At 45.2% G+C, this 16760-nt stretch overlaps 1 protein-coding gene across 1 annotated transcript in view; it reads right to left on the reverse strand.

The window, feature by feature from the left end:
* Nucleotides 1–1810: 1810 nt before the first annotated feature.
* LOC144175196 (PDZ domain-containing protein 8-like) overlaps nt 1811–16760 on the reverse strand; it is a 43164-nt gene continuing 28214 nt past the window's right edge. The window contains exons 14-19 of the mRNA XM_077704299.1: nt 13022–13124; nt 11545–11639; nt 10163–10197; nt 9891–9907; nt 4145–4360; nt 1811–2023 (exon numbers count right to left, since the gene is read on the reverse strand). Of these exons, the coding sequence (XP_077560425.1) occupies nt 1811–2023; nt 4145–4360; nt 9891–9907; nt 10163–10197; nt 11545–11639; nt 13022–13124 (679 nt within the window). The remainder of the gene's footprint in view (nt 2024–4144; nt 4361–9890; nt 9908–10162; nt 10198–11544; nt 11640–13021; nt 13125–16760) is intronic.

Here is a 16760-nt window from a genome sequence, read left to right on the forward strand (position 1 = left end):
CGAACACAAGGTGGCTGTCCACATCCATGGCGAACGAAACAGCACAAGTACGTTCCCTTCCTCCCTAATTGGATTATACACTCGTCGAACTTACCTCGGCCAGAAAGACACAGGCAAGCCTCTTGACCTTGAACTTGTTTGAGTCCTCCATCAGCACCGCTCGGCGAGACCGACCACCCTTGACGGCAGTAAAACCGCTTACGAAAGGTCATGCCCTGCTGTTGAAGAATTCAAGGCGCACCATGCTCCTGGGGACATCCAGAAGATATTTCTAGGAGTAGCTACACAAGATCATGCGTAAATTGAATTCTGTGTGACAGCGATGATGTCCTCACCAGAATTGGAAATAGTATACAAGAGATTTTAACATGCGTTATCATTTAACCCATCTGGAAATTTAATGCTTGGTGAAAACCCTAGGTAGCGACCATTATGTTATCCAACTGCTGCTTTCACATAACAAATCCAAACCACATAGGACTAGTTGGCATTACCAATTGGCAGAAATTCAGGGGGCGCGATCAACGAGCTCTATAGATTAATTTCAGATATGGACAGAGCAGGTGTTGGAAAGCAACAAGAAAAAAAAAACAAGGAACACCCTCTAACCAAGGACTGCCCACTCAGAGTAACATATCGTAGCCCCCTGAAAAACCCGTTGAAGGTCCTCCAAACGTGAAAAGAAAAACAAAGAACAAAGGGAAAGTTCTGTGCATTTGCATCACTCAACCAAAACAAGAACCGTGTACCGATTATACAAGACAGCTGAGCCAACCAATTTGGTCTCAATCTTGGGTGAAACTCTTCGAAACCCTTGAAACCCGTCGGGAGTAGCATCTCCCATCGATCCCTTACGAGAAGCAAGGAAACGAAATCAGCCACAGAACATCAACTTAAGCATGTTATGCACAGCTACCATGGCGAAACCATGGCGAAACCATGGCGAAACCGAAATTACAAGACCTCGCCGCTTCCTTCTGAACCATACATGGGCATTGCAAATTCTAAAAGGGATGCTCCATTTACGAGAGCTGAAATGGAACCAGTGGTTAAAGACAACCTGGAATACAATAATAGAAAAGTGGCGCGTTATTCCAGAGCAGCACATACTCGGAGTGTGGGAGTGGCCAAGCAAAGAATCCATTACGAGAAAGCTTCGCAATCAACCATCGTCGTCATTAGACGGACGCGTGCACGATTTATCTGGTTATTCCTGACATTGTGCGTTTTTAAAATAAATTGCATTTGCTCGTAGCGAACTGCACTGGCCTATTTTTGTTCTTCCCTGTTTTTGTTTTCTCGCTCTAGTCGGGAGGCATAGAAAGCCTCGCTTTAAACACTCCTCCAGACTCTCGAGTAAGTCGACACGCCGGCGGGGGAAAAAACGAGGTTGGAACAACTTAGAGATAAGGGGAGAGAGAGTGGCCGCGTTTATGTCTCTTGCAGCAGAGCGAGCAAGAATGTTAAGCAAGATTAAGCGTATGAAGGTATCGACGTACCCTGCCCTCTACACGCCAGTACCGCCATCTCGTCATCGTAAATGCATGTAGCCCCTTGCTCCTACACACGGCCGGTACTTGCAACGATAGCTTGCTACAACAAAAATAAAAGGGAGTATGCTCACAAGTGAACGGCGCGCCGGAAGCATTTACACGGACAGTAAAGCCCTCACTTGCTGACGCATGAATGGTTGCAATAGCAAAGAGCTTGAATGCATATTTAATAACACGTATGTACAAGAGACGATGCGCTTTAAGGACGATGCGCTTAAAGATGTTGCGCCTCGAGACAGTGATGGCGTCGTCTTGATTCACTGGGTTTCGTCCCCCTGCTGCTGCTCGTAGAGGTGCTTGAGCCCCGAGGCGTAGTAGAGGAGGATCAGGTTGAGGGCCTTGAGGCGCTCCTCGGAAGCGGCCAGGGCGGAGACCAGGGACATGCGTGGGTTCTTCACCGCCTTCACCTGGGCGGCCAGGTCGTCCCGCTTGGACTTCTCGCTCTCGTACTCGGCCTTCACCTTGTGGTACTGCGAGGAGAGGGGCAGAGAGAGAGAGAGAGCACTTGAATGAACGCTGAACAGGTTAGCCCCACACAAGGCGGGGCTTTCTACATCAAACAGAAGGGAACGACTCACGGGAAACCAGCGGTGTTTTGAGTGTACAAAACTTCTGGTGAGAGGACAGGACGAGTTTTAAGAGGGATGCAGTTTGTATGCAGCGTCATGTGGGTGCTAACTACCTATTCTGCTCTCGGTAACGCCCCTCCGACTATCGAGGTCGACGAGGGATATAAAGGTGCATTGGCAAGATATTACGTTGGTCATGAAACCAGCTAACGATCCCACTTCTTCAAATAGCGAAACACTCCTTTGTTTAGATTTTACACCCAACTTTAAAGCAACTGAAGAATCGTAAGAGTTACATTTTGGCCTGCAGCAAGCACGAATTCCTGCAGTGGATAGGGAGGTGGTGAGGGGGCAAGGCTGTCGTGTTTAGATTGCAGATCCCTTATTGTTATGGTGGGTGAAATTTTAGAGAGAAGTTGAATGTGGTTTTCGAGGAAAGCTTCCTGTGCCACTAATTAAATCTTTAGTGTTATTTGGAGAGGTGTGCGACCGCTTGTAGATTCTCAGAGGCGCGTCATTACCTTGTGGGTCACTGGTACTTCAACTCTAATAAAGTCTATGTGCGGGGAAGCATTTCGCAGCTCGGTGATGACCTTCTCGATGCTATGAAAGGAGCCACGCAATAGTTACCGTGGTAAAGCAGCTGGATCGGATGGTTTCCAGTGCGATCCCACTCGATCCGAATGCGGCGTATGGAAAGGATATCTTTGCTACTTTGTTCTTTAAATGCCGGGCGCAGGTGCAAACCAACACCAGGAGAACCAACTATGGGCCGTCCAACTGGTTGAAGACGCTGCCAGAGCCTAGGCGATCTTGGCCTACGCCAAGGTAATTTAGTTGGCCACTCGATAAAGTTTTATTCTCTCTGTGTATCTCTCTATATTATATGTCCTTCTAATATCCGTCCGCAATAAATGAGTCGCAGAAAAAGAAAGAATTGAAGGGGGTGGATGAAAGGGCGATGGAGGACGCCAGACACATTTAGGATAAAATAAAGACAGTCTGACAGACTAATTCTTAACTACAAGTTTTGGTAGCCTGATGTAGTAGAAAACGGGGTTAATGGTCTCGTTGTCTTAACGTAACATTTCCTCTTTCCAGTTATGTCAGTGAGAGGTGGTACGGCCTGAAGATCATATCGAACTAATTTCGCAGGTAGCATTAATGAGGGGCAATGATTGGACGCAAAAAATATAAATAACCATGACAACACCTCATCTGCTGCTATAGCAGTGAAACCGTGATGGCGTTGACGCACAGTGCTATTGGACAAGAGCACGCCGAGATTCCTTGAATATACAGTCGGCTTCCAATAATTCAAAGTCGCTGAATTGGAATTTTCCTTTAATTGGACGGGTCATGCTTGTGGCGGCAATTTTACTTGCAATACAATGGAAGAAATCCCTCGATAAGCGTCGAGGTGACCCTCCTTTCTCGATAAACTTCAACATTTGGAAGCACAGAAACAGCACCGTGTTCTGTACTGACGTCAGCGCCATAGAAACTGAGGCAGCGCGAAGCTGACAAAGCTGCATGTCAGTTGAGCCTCCGCCAGCGTATGCATATCTCTTTTGAGGCACTCAACCCCTTCTTTATGTTGTTAGTGAACACGGCGCTGCGTCAGCAGATTGTGTGGTGGATGCTTCAGGTTTCGAAATTTGTGATAAGTCTTTAACTAACATGCCGACCCGTGTTGTACCCTCGACTGCTGGACGAAAGTCGACATTTTGAACAGAATCAAGAAGGCCGACGTGTTTCTGACTAATAAGAATGCTATTATTGTCTCTTTGTTTAATTGTAGCTTCCGCAAGTTCGAACTTTTTTGCGGTCCCTATGAACTCCGTACTAACGGAAGTCGACTTTATTTTGTTTTTCCCTTCAGCTATGATTTGCCCACGAATGTAAATGAAATTTGGTAATCACATGCTTATCAACGCACAGTTTCGAAAAGCGTGTCTAACAGAAGGGTGGAAGAGGGACACAAGCTCCTCCTCCTACTGCTCGTCCTCCTCCGCTACGTACCCCGTTCCGGACGCGCTCCAAGCGCGTGTCAGGCGGCAGGTCGGCGTGTATGTTGCTGGCCTCGTTGACGGCCAAGCCGAACGTGCCCATTCCCACCTGCTTGGAAGCCACCATCTTCAGCACCGTGCTCAGGTCGGTGCCGGCCTCGTTCAGCTCGAGCCGCCGGAGGAACTCGCGACTCGTCTCGGTGTTCACGGGCGCCGCCGCCGGTTTGGCCTGTGCGTGTACGTGGAAGGCCTCGTTAGGCGTAACTGTAAGCAACCCTGGACTAGGTTTTACCAGTGAGGGTCAGTACTAACGGCGACCACTTTGCGCTCTAAAAGGGACACGTCTGCCATTATTGGAGTAAGCACGGGTTCAAGTACTAGTTAAATCTAAAAAAAACCTTGAAATGGTATGTTTCAACAACAGGCGTAGTGCTTCAGAGTTCACAATTATTTTCTATAAAAAAAGATAAGAACACGCTAATTAGTAAAACATTATTGTACACTTAGTTGGCAAAGTACACTCAGATTTTTATCGTTTCCGCCTGTCTCTGCGGTATTTGAAAATTGGGGTAGGGTTATGCCACCACCCATTGAAATCAAGATGTAGGTGGTCCTAAACATCCCTGTTTAGTCTTTGTTCGCCTGTGACAAGAATATATATCATAGATATTGTGCATTTTTATTTTGCAGAGTAGGTTAAAAGGACTCTGAAGCAAAACCGCAGTTGGTTTAAATAGATTGGCAGCCTCAGAATTTACCAGCCTCGCAGAATATTCACAGAAAACGAAGATAGCAGTATCTGGGACATTACCATGAAAATATTCGTGTAAATAATCAAATAACAAAGCTATCAGTCTCCCAGAAGAGATGACGTCAACTGCGACTGAACGGATGTGCCAAGAGTCACGTGACGAACAATTGAGCGAGAACCGCGGACACAAGCTCTTAAATAAACATAAAATCTTTCTTTGCACGTTAACTTTTATATAAGTCATATACAATTATAAATGTACAGGTATAATTTGAGCCATGCCGACATTTGCAAGCTGCCAAGCTGAGGCGCCGGTGGCGGTTGCGATGGTTATTGCAGGTTAGGCGTATTCGCATTTCTGTTCTCCTTGATGCATCATGGCGGCAAGTAGCGCGTCGGAATTGCACGGTTCCGCTAGTTCACTGTAGTTCCGCTCTTCTGTGGAGAGTAATCTGCGTCTGATAGAACAAGTTTTTTTATCCTCACGTAGCGGTATTCCTGAACAAAGATCTGCATACAGACCGGCGACCAAAGCTGTGTGTGTTGTAGTCGCGCTAGCTTCCCGATAAAATTAGACGGTGGGCCCCTGCGTGTATAACTATGTTTACTATGTTGGAATTATCACTAACGACGATTCAACCCCGCACCCCGTATGCGGAGTGTGCACGATTTAAAAAAAAAAAAACCTTCTCGGCTTGCGCCGGAGTGAAGTGAATTGTTCGCTCCCCGTAAACGCCAAGAAGCGAGTGCTACCCTTACGACGAACAGGAGGCAATCAACCGCCTGTTAATTTCGCGCTTCGGCCTCAAACCGCATGCCGTGAAGATTTATTTGTTCGAAACCTTTTCTTCATTGTCTTCAAGTTGAATGAAATGTGTGCGCCAAACCGCCTATTTTGCTAAGGGCGTAGTGTGCTGTCACGCTTCTGCTACGTTGCGTACTTAGGTAAAATGATATTTGTATCATGTTATGCACCTTTTCCATTTCATACTGGCACCAAGGCTTTTGTTAGTAGTGGTTCGGGCGCTCACAAAAGCTCTGGGGACACATCTGGCCGGTGGGATAATGTACAACGCGCTTGGCAAAACATTCAACAGATAATGAAATAAGCGTTACCATATCACGACGGAAACAAATCAGCCTCACAAGCTGCTATATTTTAAACTAACAGGTGGCACCACGTTGTAAAGCGAGTGCATCGAAGCGACCAAAACCGGTCTACTCATCATGCGAATGCAAATCAAACGAGCGCCCCTGTCGCCGTTATCGCTGCGGTTGCGCTGACCGCTAGACGTTTTGTGGGTAAAGTAAAAGGCCGCGCGGCACATCCACCATCTCTCGTCCCGTACGGCACCAAGGTTGACCCACAGAGAATAGCAGGTAACAGAAGTGCAGGGTGGGCATGGTTGTTTGGTCGTGTGTACCGAGTACGCTACCAGCGGCCCCCGCGGATGCAATGGTTCGCTCGGTAGGTTTTAGTTTTCCTGCTAGACCAGACCGCTGTCGTTTCCGCTTCAGGCCTTCGTTGAGGTGACGCGAAACGTCATGAAATGGCGCGAGGTATGCAACGTGTTTTTCAATTGCTGATTTCTCCGCGATTAAAATATCTATCGCTGCCGAATAAACGCTGAGAGGGCTTCGAGGAAGTTGCACTTTCGCCTAAGCCCAACTTCCTATGTGCCTTCAGTGACCTTTTAATAACCATAATAGGACAATAATGCTACAAATGGCAGATTAATTTTCCTTATGTAATGCCGCTTTTCCCGATGAGCAAAAACAACACGCGCGACCTATTGCTCCCATTGGAACATTTTTGAATAACGGAACATATGTTGCACAAGGTGACTCAAGGCAAAAAAAGTGTTTCCCAGATAAATAATACAGTCGCCTAATGCAATGTTTAGATTCGACCTCACTTTTGCCACTGCACGTGATACCTCAAATCACCTGCAGTGCTTCAAGTTATGTTCCTTGGCGGTAATCTCCCTCGTCACATGGTTCCTAACATGTCTGACCATGCGTTGTATAGGGGTCTTTTATTCAGGCCCAGTTCTGAATTCTTGCGAAAACACTACATACCCATTCCAAATATACTTGATTGGTCTTGTGTTTGTACCTACATGTATTCCTGTATCAATTTTTTCTCCGACAGACAGCTTGATCTTGAAAAGTTTTTTTCACATATTTGAAAACTGTGGTAAATTTGATAAACCAACATTTAAAGCTTGTTTTCCGCTCATTGTTCTTTCTCTCGCAACGTGCGGCAGTGATTTGTTTGTCTAAGATTAGTGATCCACACTGTTTTCTTTCGAATACCCACTTCTTCGCCTCTGCTATTTTTGTTTTATATTACTTCTTACTCAACTCTATATATGCCCCCCTTCCTTATTTATTTAGTAGTTATAGAAGAAAAACACAAGCTACCTCATTCCCCAGATGTTTTGTCGGCGATGGCACCCTCGATTTCGCCGCGACGGGCTCTGTCTTGCCTTTCGGTGGCTTCTAAGGAAACGGGAGAACAAGGAGAAAAAAATGCAGATCAGCGGAGATATGAAAGAAGGCTCTTGCAGTGTCGCAAACGATGCCAACCAAATGGCCCTCATTGTAAACACATGGAGGTTAGTCACAAATACGCACATTGTTCAATCGCGATAGGGAAGATAGGGTGGTGATAAGAGGATCAGGCAGAAGGTGTGATGTGACGACTGGAGGTGAATAGCGCTGTACGTTTTTCTGGTTTTATCATTTTTTCAGAATTGGACATATAAAACGTTTTTTTTTTTTTAAACTGGCAGTAGTTGACAAATCGGGTATTTTTGTGAAACCATGAAGAAATTAAGTTTTTTTTTTCTGGTTAAATCTAAAGATGCACAAAGTAATACACCCAGTTTATCTCAACGTATAAGAAGCTTCTCAACTTTAACGCGTTAAAATTGCTGTTTGTTTCAAGCTGCTAATCTGGGGTACATCAGGGTTTTCTAGCAAATACTCTCTCAAATTTGGCTTTTCTTCGGAAATTAATCAGTTGTGATGGCAGCAAGAAGCATTGATAACCTCAAAAAAATTTAACATTTTATGCACAAAATGCTGGCCATCGATTCTGCAGGCATTATCATCTGCACGCGCAACAAATCAGTCTCCATTCGAGATCTGTCCGCTCATTGAACGTACCTCAGCCGGAAGCAAGTTCTTTCGACATCACGGCTTCCATTAGCTAGACAAAACAAAGTCACGGCCCCATTTGGCAGCCCGCAGTAGCGAGCGGTAGAGTCATGGCAATACTCAATGAGTTCGAAAGCTTTGTTTGTTGATGCTGCTTCAAGCAAGTGCTGGTGGAGAACGACGGACGGTCAGAGTACGATAGCGCGGATTGCTAATTCGAGAAGGTCCGTTCGAAGAAAAATCGGGCTTAACCCGATTTTCCTGAAACATGTTCTGGGCGCAAAAAATCGGGTAAAATCGGGTACTACACGAAGATAAAGCACCCTAGGTATGAAGCGCAATACAGGGATGGCAAAAGCCGTTGCGGTGTTGCTCGGTGAACCTGTTATTCACCGGAGCGCATTTTTTGCCCTTTTTCCCTACGGACCACACTGATCCCAAAGAGCTGTATACCGGGTGATTTCAGACGTGATAGAATAAACGTTGGCTGGTGGACCTCTTCAATTTGCTGAAAATTTTTGTATCATGATCTGATTATTCTTATGTCCTGATTCACCAATACTTTCCCTGGAAAACTTTTTGTGTACCTGTAACAAATTTTGGAACAAGACAAGGGGGACCCCCGCCGCCTAGAACGCGTGCGCCTTGGCAAAATTTAGAGACGCCTGACTACGAAATGTTTGTGAGCGGCGATTCGTAAATTTTAACCTGCCGCGGTGGCTCGGTGGCTAAGGCGTTGCGCTGGTGAGCACGAGGTCGCGGGCTCAATTGCCGGCCATGGCGGCCGCTTTTCTGATGCAGGCGAAAAGCAAAAACGCCCGTGTGTACGAGATTTCGGCGCACTTTAACGATCCCCAGTTGGTCAAAATAAATCTGGAGCCCTCCACTACAGCGCGCCTCATCGCCTGCGTTGCCTCGGCACGGTAAACCATACAAGTAATCAGTTCGTAAATGTTACGCTTATTTCACGCCTGGTGTACATTTCTGTAACAAAGTTTTTTTGGTGTCAAGAATACATATTTTTCGCAATAAAATGTCGAATTACGCTCAGAGCGCAAATATCTTCGAACTTTGAGCTCGAATATTAGAAAAATTACCAAAGTTGCAACCTTGATAATTTACTCACGTGTGCCCCTTACATTTTTCATCAAACAAGCGGAGTATTATAACTGTATAAAATGCCGTTAAGTTGCAACAAGCACCCATGTTTGACGAAAAAAAAAACTGGAAAACAAATTTCATCTTCTATCTTCTATCTTCTAAAAAACATCTTTGATTTTTCTTAAATTTTCCTTGTGATGTAGGCTTTTACATGTACTTGCATTTTCACAAAAAAAAGGTTAAAAAAAACGGGCTCTTGGCAGAATTTGACATTTTCTAGCGGAAAGTTTGTATTTTTGTCAAAAACAAAACTTTTTAGAGAAACTTACTCCAGACGTGAATTGAGAATAAAGTTTAGGAACTTCCCTCACAAATATTTTTGTAGAGAAACGTCGCTAGCTTTGCCCGACGCTCACGGACAGGTGGCCGTGAGGGTGGGGGTTTCTGTAAAGTGGTTGAAAAATGGTTTGCCGTAAGCCCGCTTAGCTGCACGCGAAACAAATTCGTTTCGCTTAAATGTAGGGTGATTTCAGATAAGACGGAAATTGGGGGAACTAGTTGACCTTTGCAATTTGCTACTAGTTCCCCTAATTTCGATCTTATCTGAAATCACCCTACATTTAAGCGAAACGAATTTGTTTCGCGTGCAGCTGAGCGGGCTTACGGCAAACCAATTTTCAACCACTTTACAGAAACCAACCCAACCCAGAAAACAGCAATCAAGGCACTACGCTTTCAAACTTACCTCCCTATCTTCTTTTTCTGAAAGGAAACGTCGTAAAAAGGTCAGGTTAGCCAGATGGGAGGCTTACTTAACAAGTTTATGAATTGGGTGTCTTCCAACATAGCGGATTTTTTTTGTGCTTCTATGAAAAAAAAAAATGGTGGGCGAAGCATTAAGATGAAAAACACCTTCAGTTTTCACTGTATATTCAGATCGCGCCGAGCCATCGTCGGAAGTTTACTTGAACTGCGTATTTGCGTGAGACCTCTACCAGCAGTACCGCTGATACTCACCGTCTTCGACAGCATCTTCGTCGGTCCACATTTTTCTGAAAAAAGAACGAAAGGAAGGAAATGTAATTTTGCTCTGTTCTGGGAAACCGGGTTATGAAACGCTGCGGGGTTTTACCCGGAGATTTGTTATAAAAGGAATGGCGCATTTCGGTGCGAAGGATAATGTCGCTTATGTGTACGGCGGAAAACTAGTACGCTCGCACGTATGCGCAAATATTCGAGTGATGCCCCGACATTACAAAATAAAAAGAACAACAAAAACCTAAGCGACCAGCCCTAATGCTCACCGGTTTATTAGGAATGTCTAGCCGTTCAAAATTTTAAATGGCGGCCATGACTACATTACGAAGGTTGCCCGAGGATATGGTAGGTGTATAAATATTTTGTACCACATCGCCTGATAACATACATCAATGGCGCGAAGTACAAAAAAAGGGACGTGCTTTATCGTAGGACTCGGACTTCTCTCGCACTTCTAATTAGCAGGCAGCTTGGAGATCAAATATTATTTTGCATTCAACCCAGCAGTTGAGCCACAGTCGGTAACAAAAATACGCCACCCTGTCTCCTGATGTTTCGACTAGCATTACAACGAGTTTTTCAGACTCCGACCGCAATTAGCAGCCATAAGCAAAGATTCGACTCTGCTGCCGGCATTGTAAACGCGTAACACCAAAAATCATGCGCAGCAATTTCAAGACCCGGACGAGGCTTATACTGAACTGAGGACACAAACTCCTGAGTTTATTAATGAGGTCATGTGTTTATATAAAAAAAGTTACAGTATGTTTTTCAGGTTGCCCTACAGAGATAAGCAATTGCTGTGCGCTTTATGCGGCCTAAAACCTTTCGCCGCAGCCTAAAAACGTGTTACGAATACTCGAATATAGTGGTACTTGTTCGGCTCTATAGTGGTAGTTGTTCGGCTCTAATGTTCAGCTCCAATTGTCGTCTAGGAAAACCCTTTAAAAGGGCACTCTTTGATATGCTCCTCTTTGCCGATAACCCAATTGGCCGCATATTTATGTTGCTTGCCTACAGAAGTTTTCCAACACTGTCATTTCAGCGGGCTATGCCCAGCAGTTGACCCAGCCTACATCAAAACAACTAAAATATGTCATTCACCGCTTCGCTTAAAGTCAAACTGCGCTTAGTGTTAGGTATAACACATGTGATGCCATTTTCCAGTCGCGATCAGTGGCATCCGGCATCAACACATCAAGTGTGGCGCGCATGTCCTTATAATTTCAAAATTACGTCTGTTCTGATCACATGCGAATTAAACTGCATGCTTATGTAACGTATGTGTGAGTACAGCAATATAAATGGTAAAAGTAAGTCGGTGAGCGCATGCCAGTGTGACCCCGTTCGACGGCACGTACTGTTTGCACAGCGTCTTCTGCACCGCTTGAGCCACACACTTATTGTGCACGATCATCCGGCAAGCCTTGCAGCGGCACCCAGAGCCCAACCAGATCTGCGAAGAGGCACAGGCGTCGGCATCGGCTGCACTGCTCTCACACGAATGCTATCGCGTAGTGTAGCACGCCTTAAACTGATCCCTAGTGCACAAAGGTGAATATTTTCTATTTATATTATGTGGTGCTTTTAGTAACGAATGTGCGACGACTAATCTACCTTAAGGTGACAGAAAAAGCAAGTACGACGCATAAATTCCCATAGAAACTGGGTACCTCTGGGTGAAAAGCGAAATTTTATAGCCTCTTCCAACTTTGCGGGCAACTTTAATTTGAGGAACCATGCAACATTGTTGCGAGTAGGGCTACCACGTCTGAAAATGGGCATTAAGAACATTAGTATATGCTCCGGTAGGCAGAAGAGCGACCGAGAAAAAAAAAAACGCTACGGAGGCTTTAAGACTCTGCAGATATATTATGATGCTAAATAAAAACGCATTGCACAGAAAAAATCCGCAATGCTTACGTGAGGTAGCAGCGTCAAGGAGGTGGCTTGGGGAGTAGAACTTATAAAACCCACCACAGCCCACTAAAGATCGCTCTGCACGCTCTTTTCCCACTAATTAGCTACATCCCGTGATCACCCAACCTGAAAGAGCGAAAAGTCTCCCTCGAGGGAGCAGGGTGTTCCAATTAATTGTGAACGCTTCGCTTGCAGCCAGTAAGCCGCCATAATATAATATGTACAAACCGCACACGGGAACCGAACTCCTGTATTTACACTCAGCGGATGGTTCCGGCACTCGTGAACTAAAGTAAATGAAGTCACATATTTAACCCGCCGCGGTGGCCCAGTGGCTAAGGCGTTGCGCTGCTGAGCACGAGGTCGCGGGTTCGATTCCTGGCTGCAACGGCCGCTATTCTGATGGACGCGAAAAGCAAAAACGCCCGTGTGTACAAGATTTCGACACACGTTAAAGATCCCCAGGTGGTAAAAATTAATCCGGAGCCCTCCACTACGGCGCGCTTCATCGCCTGCGTTGCGCCGGCGCGTTAAACCCTACAATCAATCAATCAGCCGCATATCTAAATAAACTTAGCGTTTGCATTGGAACAGAAGTGAAAAAATGCCTGAAGCATGAGCGATTTCAAAACACCGGTTACCTTAACATACAAGATACAACAAAAGTGCTATTCATACAGGTACTGAGATACACCTTGCATTGATATTTTGATACCAATACAAGATACCCAGAAAAAGCTTGTTAAGACGTGATTAAGATACATGCGTTTACGAACATCCCAGCCCTTGCCAACTATACTGCTCCGTATGTCCTTTTTATAGATATGTGTGTGATAAAAGGTTTGTTTTATCGTGCACTCCCTCTGAATGCGGGTTTTGTGTACCCCTTCAGTAAATTCACTGAAAAGCAGCTCTTACCCTGTAGTCGCAATAGTTGCAGGGTATGATTTTCTTCAAAGTAACTTCGTCAAAGTTGTGGCTTAAGTTCTTTGGAGCTTGTATCTTCAGTGTTGTCGACGTCCTGCATCAAAAATAAAGGGTATAAATTGCGAATTATGAATGCAGGCGGTTGTAACTGCGTGACGTTTGCGTACATTCTTTAAATGTACTGCAAACTCCCTCTAAGCCGAAGTTAAAAAAAAACAATATAAATTATTTACCCTGAAGTTAAAAAATCACGAAAAAAATTGAGGTAGTTTCTCACTAGTGCGCGAAGACTGTGCAAACAGCGAAGGCGGCGGCTCCACCTACCTTGTTCTTGGTTCGACTCAGATTATGTGCGGCCATGCCTGTAGACTCGGCCACGTTTTGTGCGTGGTTATGCTTAAATACTCGGTGGAGTTTATTGCGTGGTGTCATCGTGAACCCACCAAAGAGCAATAAACACTCGGTCAATAAAGCATGCACAGCGTACGCAAGCTCGCAACTACGGATCTTCTGGAACTCGCTGACGTTTTACCGCCGCTTCACCGCACGATATTCGGGATTGGCCGGAAGTAGTCGCATCGGTTCTCGATCAGCGGCTAGGCGGCTCTCGCGTCGCGCTTCGGGAGTGGCCCTTTTCTGTCGCCCCATCTTTCCTTTTGTCAGAGACCCGGCTGTTCACCTCACATGAATTTATGAACTTGCCGCTGAAAGTGCTCCATGATTGGCAAGCCCGGGTCGTTTTGTCCCCAGGCGTTCACGCCTCTCCCAAAGTGGACTGCGGGAGCACGCGCTAGAAGCGGCAGCAAACGGCTTCGCAAACACGGCGTACTTCAGGTGCGAACGCACGTACGTGAGCGGGTGTGAAGAATAACACGCGAGATATCGCACCACGAACACTAGGCAGAGTGTTCTCAAAGGTATTGCGGTGCCGGCGCGCGTGAGGGCGTCGCTGCGTCGGCGCTGTGACGTCATACCAAGGCGAGGCTTCGTTCCGGCTACGAAGATGCCTGAAGATCGTGCCAGGCGCATCGCGCCGGAAGGGTTTTTCACATCAAAGTGTTTTATTCCGGGATACAAAAAGATTTCGCTGACGTCATATCCGTCACGGAAATGACGCCAGTACCGCGAAGCAAGCGGCTTCATAAGGGTGCACCCCTGCACACAGGGTCTTCTCGTGGGGAAGCAACCTTTAGAACAAAAGAGTATGTTATACTTAGGGTTGTTCGTTTCGGGTTTTATATTTTAACAGTGTTTTATGCCGAGATACACCAAGATTTTACTGACGTCATATCCGTCTCGACAATGACGCCTGCGACCCGCCAGCACGACATCGCTATCCAAGAACGCCCACAAGACAGCCGCTGAGCCGCAATTCATCAGCTGCAGATTTCCCTGCACATTTCACTTTCGTGTTTTACCGATTCTGATGACAATCAACCACAGTTTTTTTTTCTTATTTCAGCTGACGCCACCGGATCAAGCTCAATCTAGCTTAAGCAGCTCGGCTGTTAAAATATAAAACACCTAAACACTAGTTATGATGTGCTGAATGCGAGAGCATTATCTTGAATTGTGGAACGAATTACCGCGACAGCTCACCGACGTGGCATATTTTGTTAAGAAATTCTTTAACTGACAAATGTCAGACTTTTGCTTTTTTGTTCGTCCTCATTTATCACCGCTGTACAGATTTATTAGCGTTTTGCATTTATTGTACTGTATTGCATGTACGTTTTGTTCCTGCTCACCCCCTCACTCCATCAGCAGCAATGGTGCTGTGGGTATGGTGGCAATTCTATAACCGACTTGCATGTAAAGGGTGCACCACGTTACAAGAAGTACTCGGCGGTGAAGCAAATGTTACTAATTATGCGAAGCACACTCCAACTACTTGTACTAATCTCACTCGCGGTGCTTTCTCTATACAGGATTTCCTTTTTTAAGTGATCCAGGTGTCCTTTATGAGTGGATTCCTTTGCCGTACGCCCGAAATTTTTTTGGGCCACATGTAAGCGCAATAATGGAAAGTCAATTATACCAGTAATGCTTCGGTATACAGTCGAGCCTCGTTATAACGAAGTAGTGTCGGGACAGTAATTTACTTCGTTATATCCGATATTTTTTGTAACAGTGAACTTAAAAACCGGTTCAAATCAATCATCAATCTTCCTCCTGCAAAACGATTTGATACAAAGTCGCATTATTGTAAGAATAGAACCTACTAGAAACAAGGTAACCCTCACCTTTCTCCTTGTGGCATTTCAAGCTCAACGAACGATTACATAAAACGTGAGATTACATCAGAACAAAGTTAATTTGACAAAACATGCCTGCGTTCTTATTTTTTCAAGGAAGGATGTCATCTTCGCCCGGTGTCTTTCCGCAACACTGAGCAGGACGAAGTTTTCCACAGTGTCCACGAACAAAAGAGCCCGTTTCTACTTCAGTTGTTTCGGATGCCGGGAGTTTCTCCAAGTAGCTTCTCAGCCAACTGGTCAAATATTTCTTCGTTATATGCGATATTGGGCGAGGTTCTCGCGGTTTCACTTTCGTTATAAAAGTATAAATGTCCCCTAAATAAAGTGTGGCCAACCAAAGTTCGGATTTAGTTCGTTAGAGCCGATAATTCGTTATGTCAGTGTTCCTTATAACGAGGTTCAACGGTATGATCAGCGGAGGGAAATACCCGAAAATTTGTGGGAGGGTTTCATCATTTAGATTCAAAGACTTGGTCCGCAATCATACCGACAGTCCCTTCTTTTACTGCTGCGAACTTTCCTTACTATACGCTTGTCAAACTTGGCCAATATATTCCGGCATGACAAAAAATACAGTTAAGTTCACAAAGCCATGTCACCAGCATTGAAGGGATTTTTTTGTGCATCACGGCTGTATGAGATTGGGCACGCCGATATTGTCCTTAGGCTAATGCAAAAACTAACGACGGTTATTTGTCAGTAGGCATCCCCAACACACAGAGCAGTTTTACAAGGATACTGTGTGCGACCCACGAAGAGTTTGTATCAAGTGGTGAGGGCATCGTTTACACGGTCCTATTTCCCTGTGGCCGTGTGTAGCTTCAGAATAAAATAAAAAAGAAGCACGAACACAAAAATATCAATCCTACGGCACCAAATCAAAACATATTGTTCGAGGATATTAAATATTTGCAGTCTTCTGATGTATTTAAAGAGCCCTATAACCAGACAATATCAATTTAGGTAAACCTTGCAAGAATTCACTTACGTGGGAAGAATACGCGCTATTGTGTGTTTTGGTTAATCTATTTGTGCCTTTCATTTGCTTATTATTGTGCATTGGCCACACATTGCTTCAACGCCCGACAACGGTAATACGGTATGAAGCAAGCTCTGCACCGACCTGGTGGAAAATTCCCAACATTGCGACACCTTTGCTCCCTGTTTTGATAAAACTCATGCCGTTTTTAAGAAGAAAGCTTTCTTAGTGGTACCGATGGTGTTGGTGAACCGAAAAGCTCTGATAACATCTCTGAACACGGGGCGTGCGTGAAACCTTGTTTCTGTTGTGTCAAAACGGTTACTCGAAAATCGCAAAAAAGATAGGCTCTAGATAAGACAACACACCCATCGATTATGAAGAGGAGGTACAATCGTATACATGTGTCCCATAAACCACGCATCGGTATACATATAGATCGTTCGTAGATGCGTTTGCTTTTGTATTGCGCCATTTTACCACAGGGCATTAA

This window comes from Haemaphysalis longicornis, unplaced genomic scaffold (assembly GCF_048455015.1).
Source record: "Haemaphysalis longicornis isolate Haplotype H1 unplaced genomic scaffold, Haemaphysalis longicornis Haplotype H1 scaffold_3, whole genome shotgun sequence".
Lineage (NCBI taxonomy): Eukaryota > Metazoa > Arthropoda > Arachnida > Ixodida > Ixodidae > Haemaphysalis > Haemaphysalis longicornis.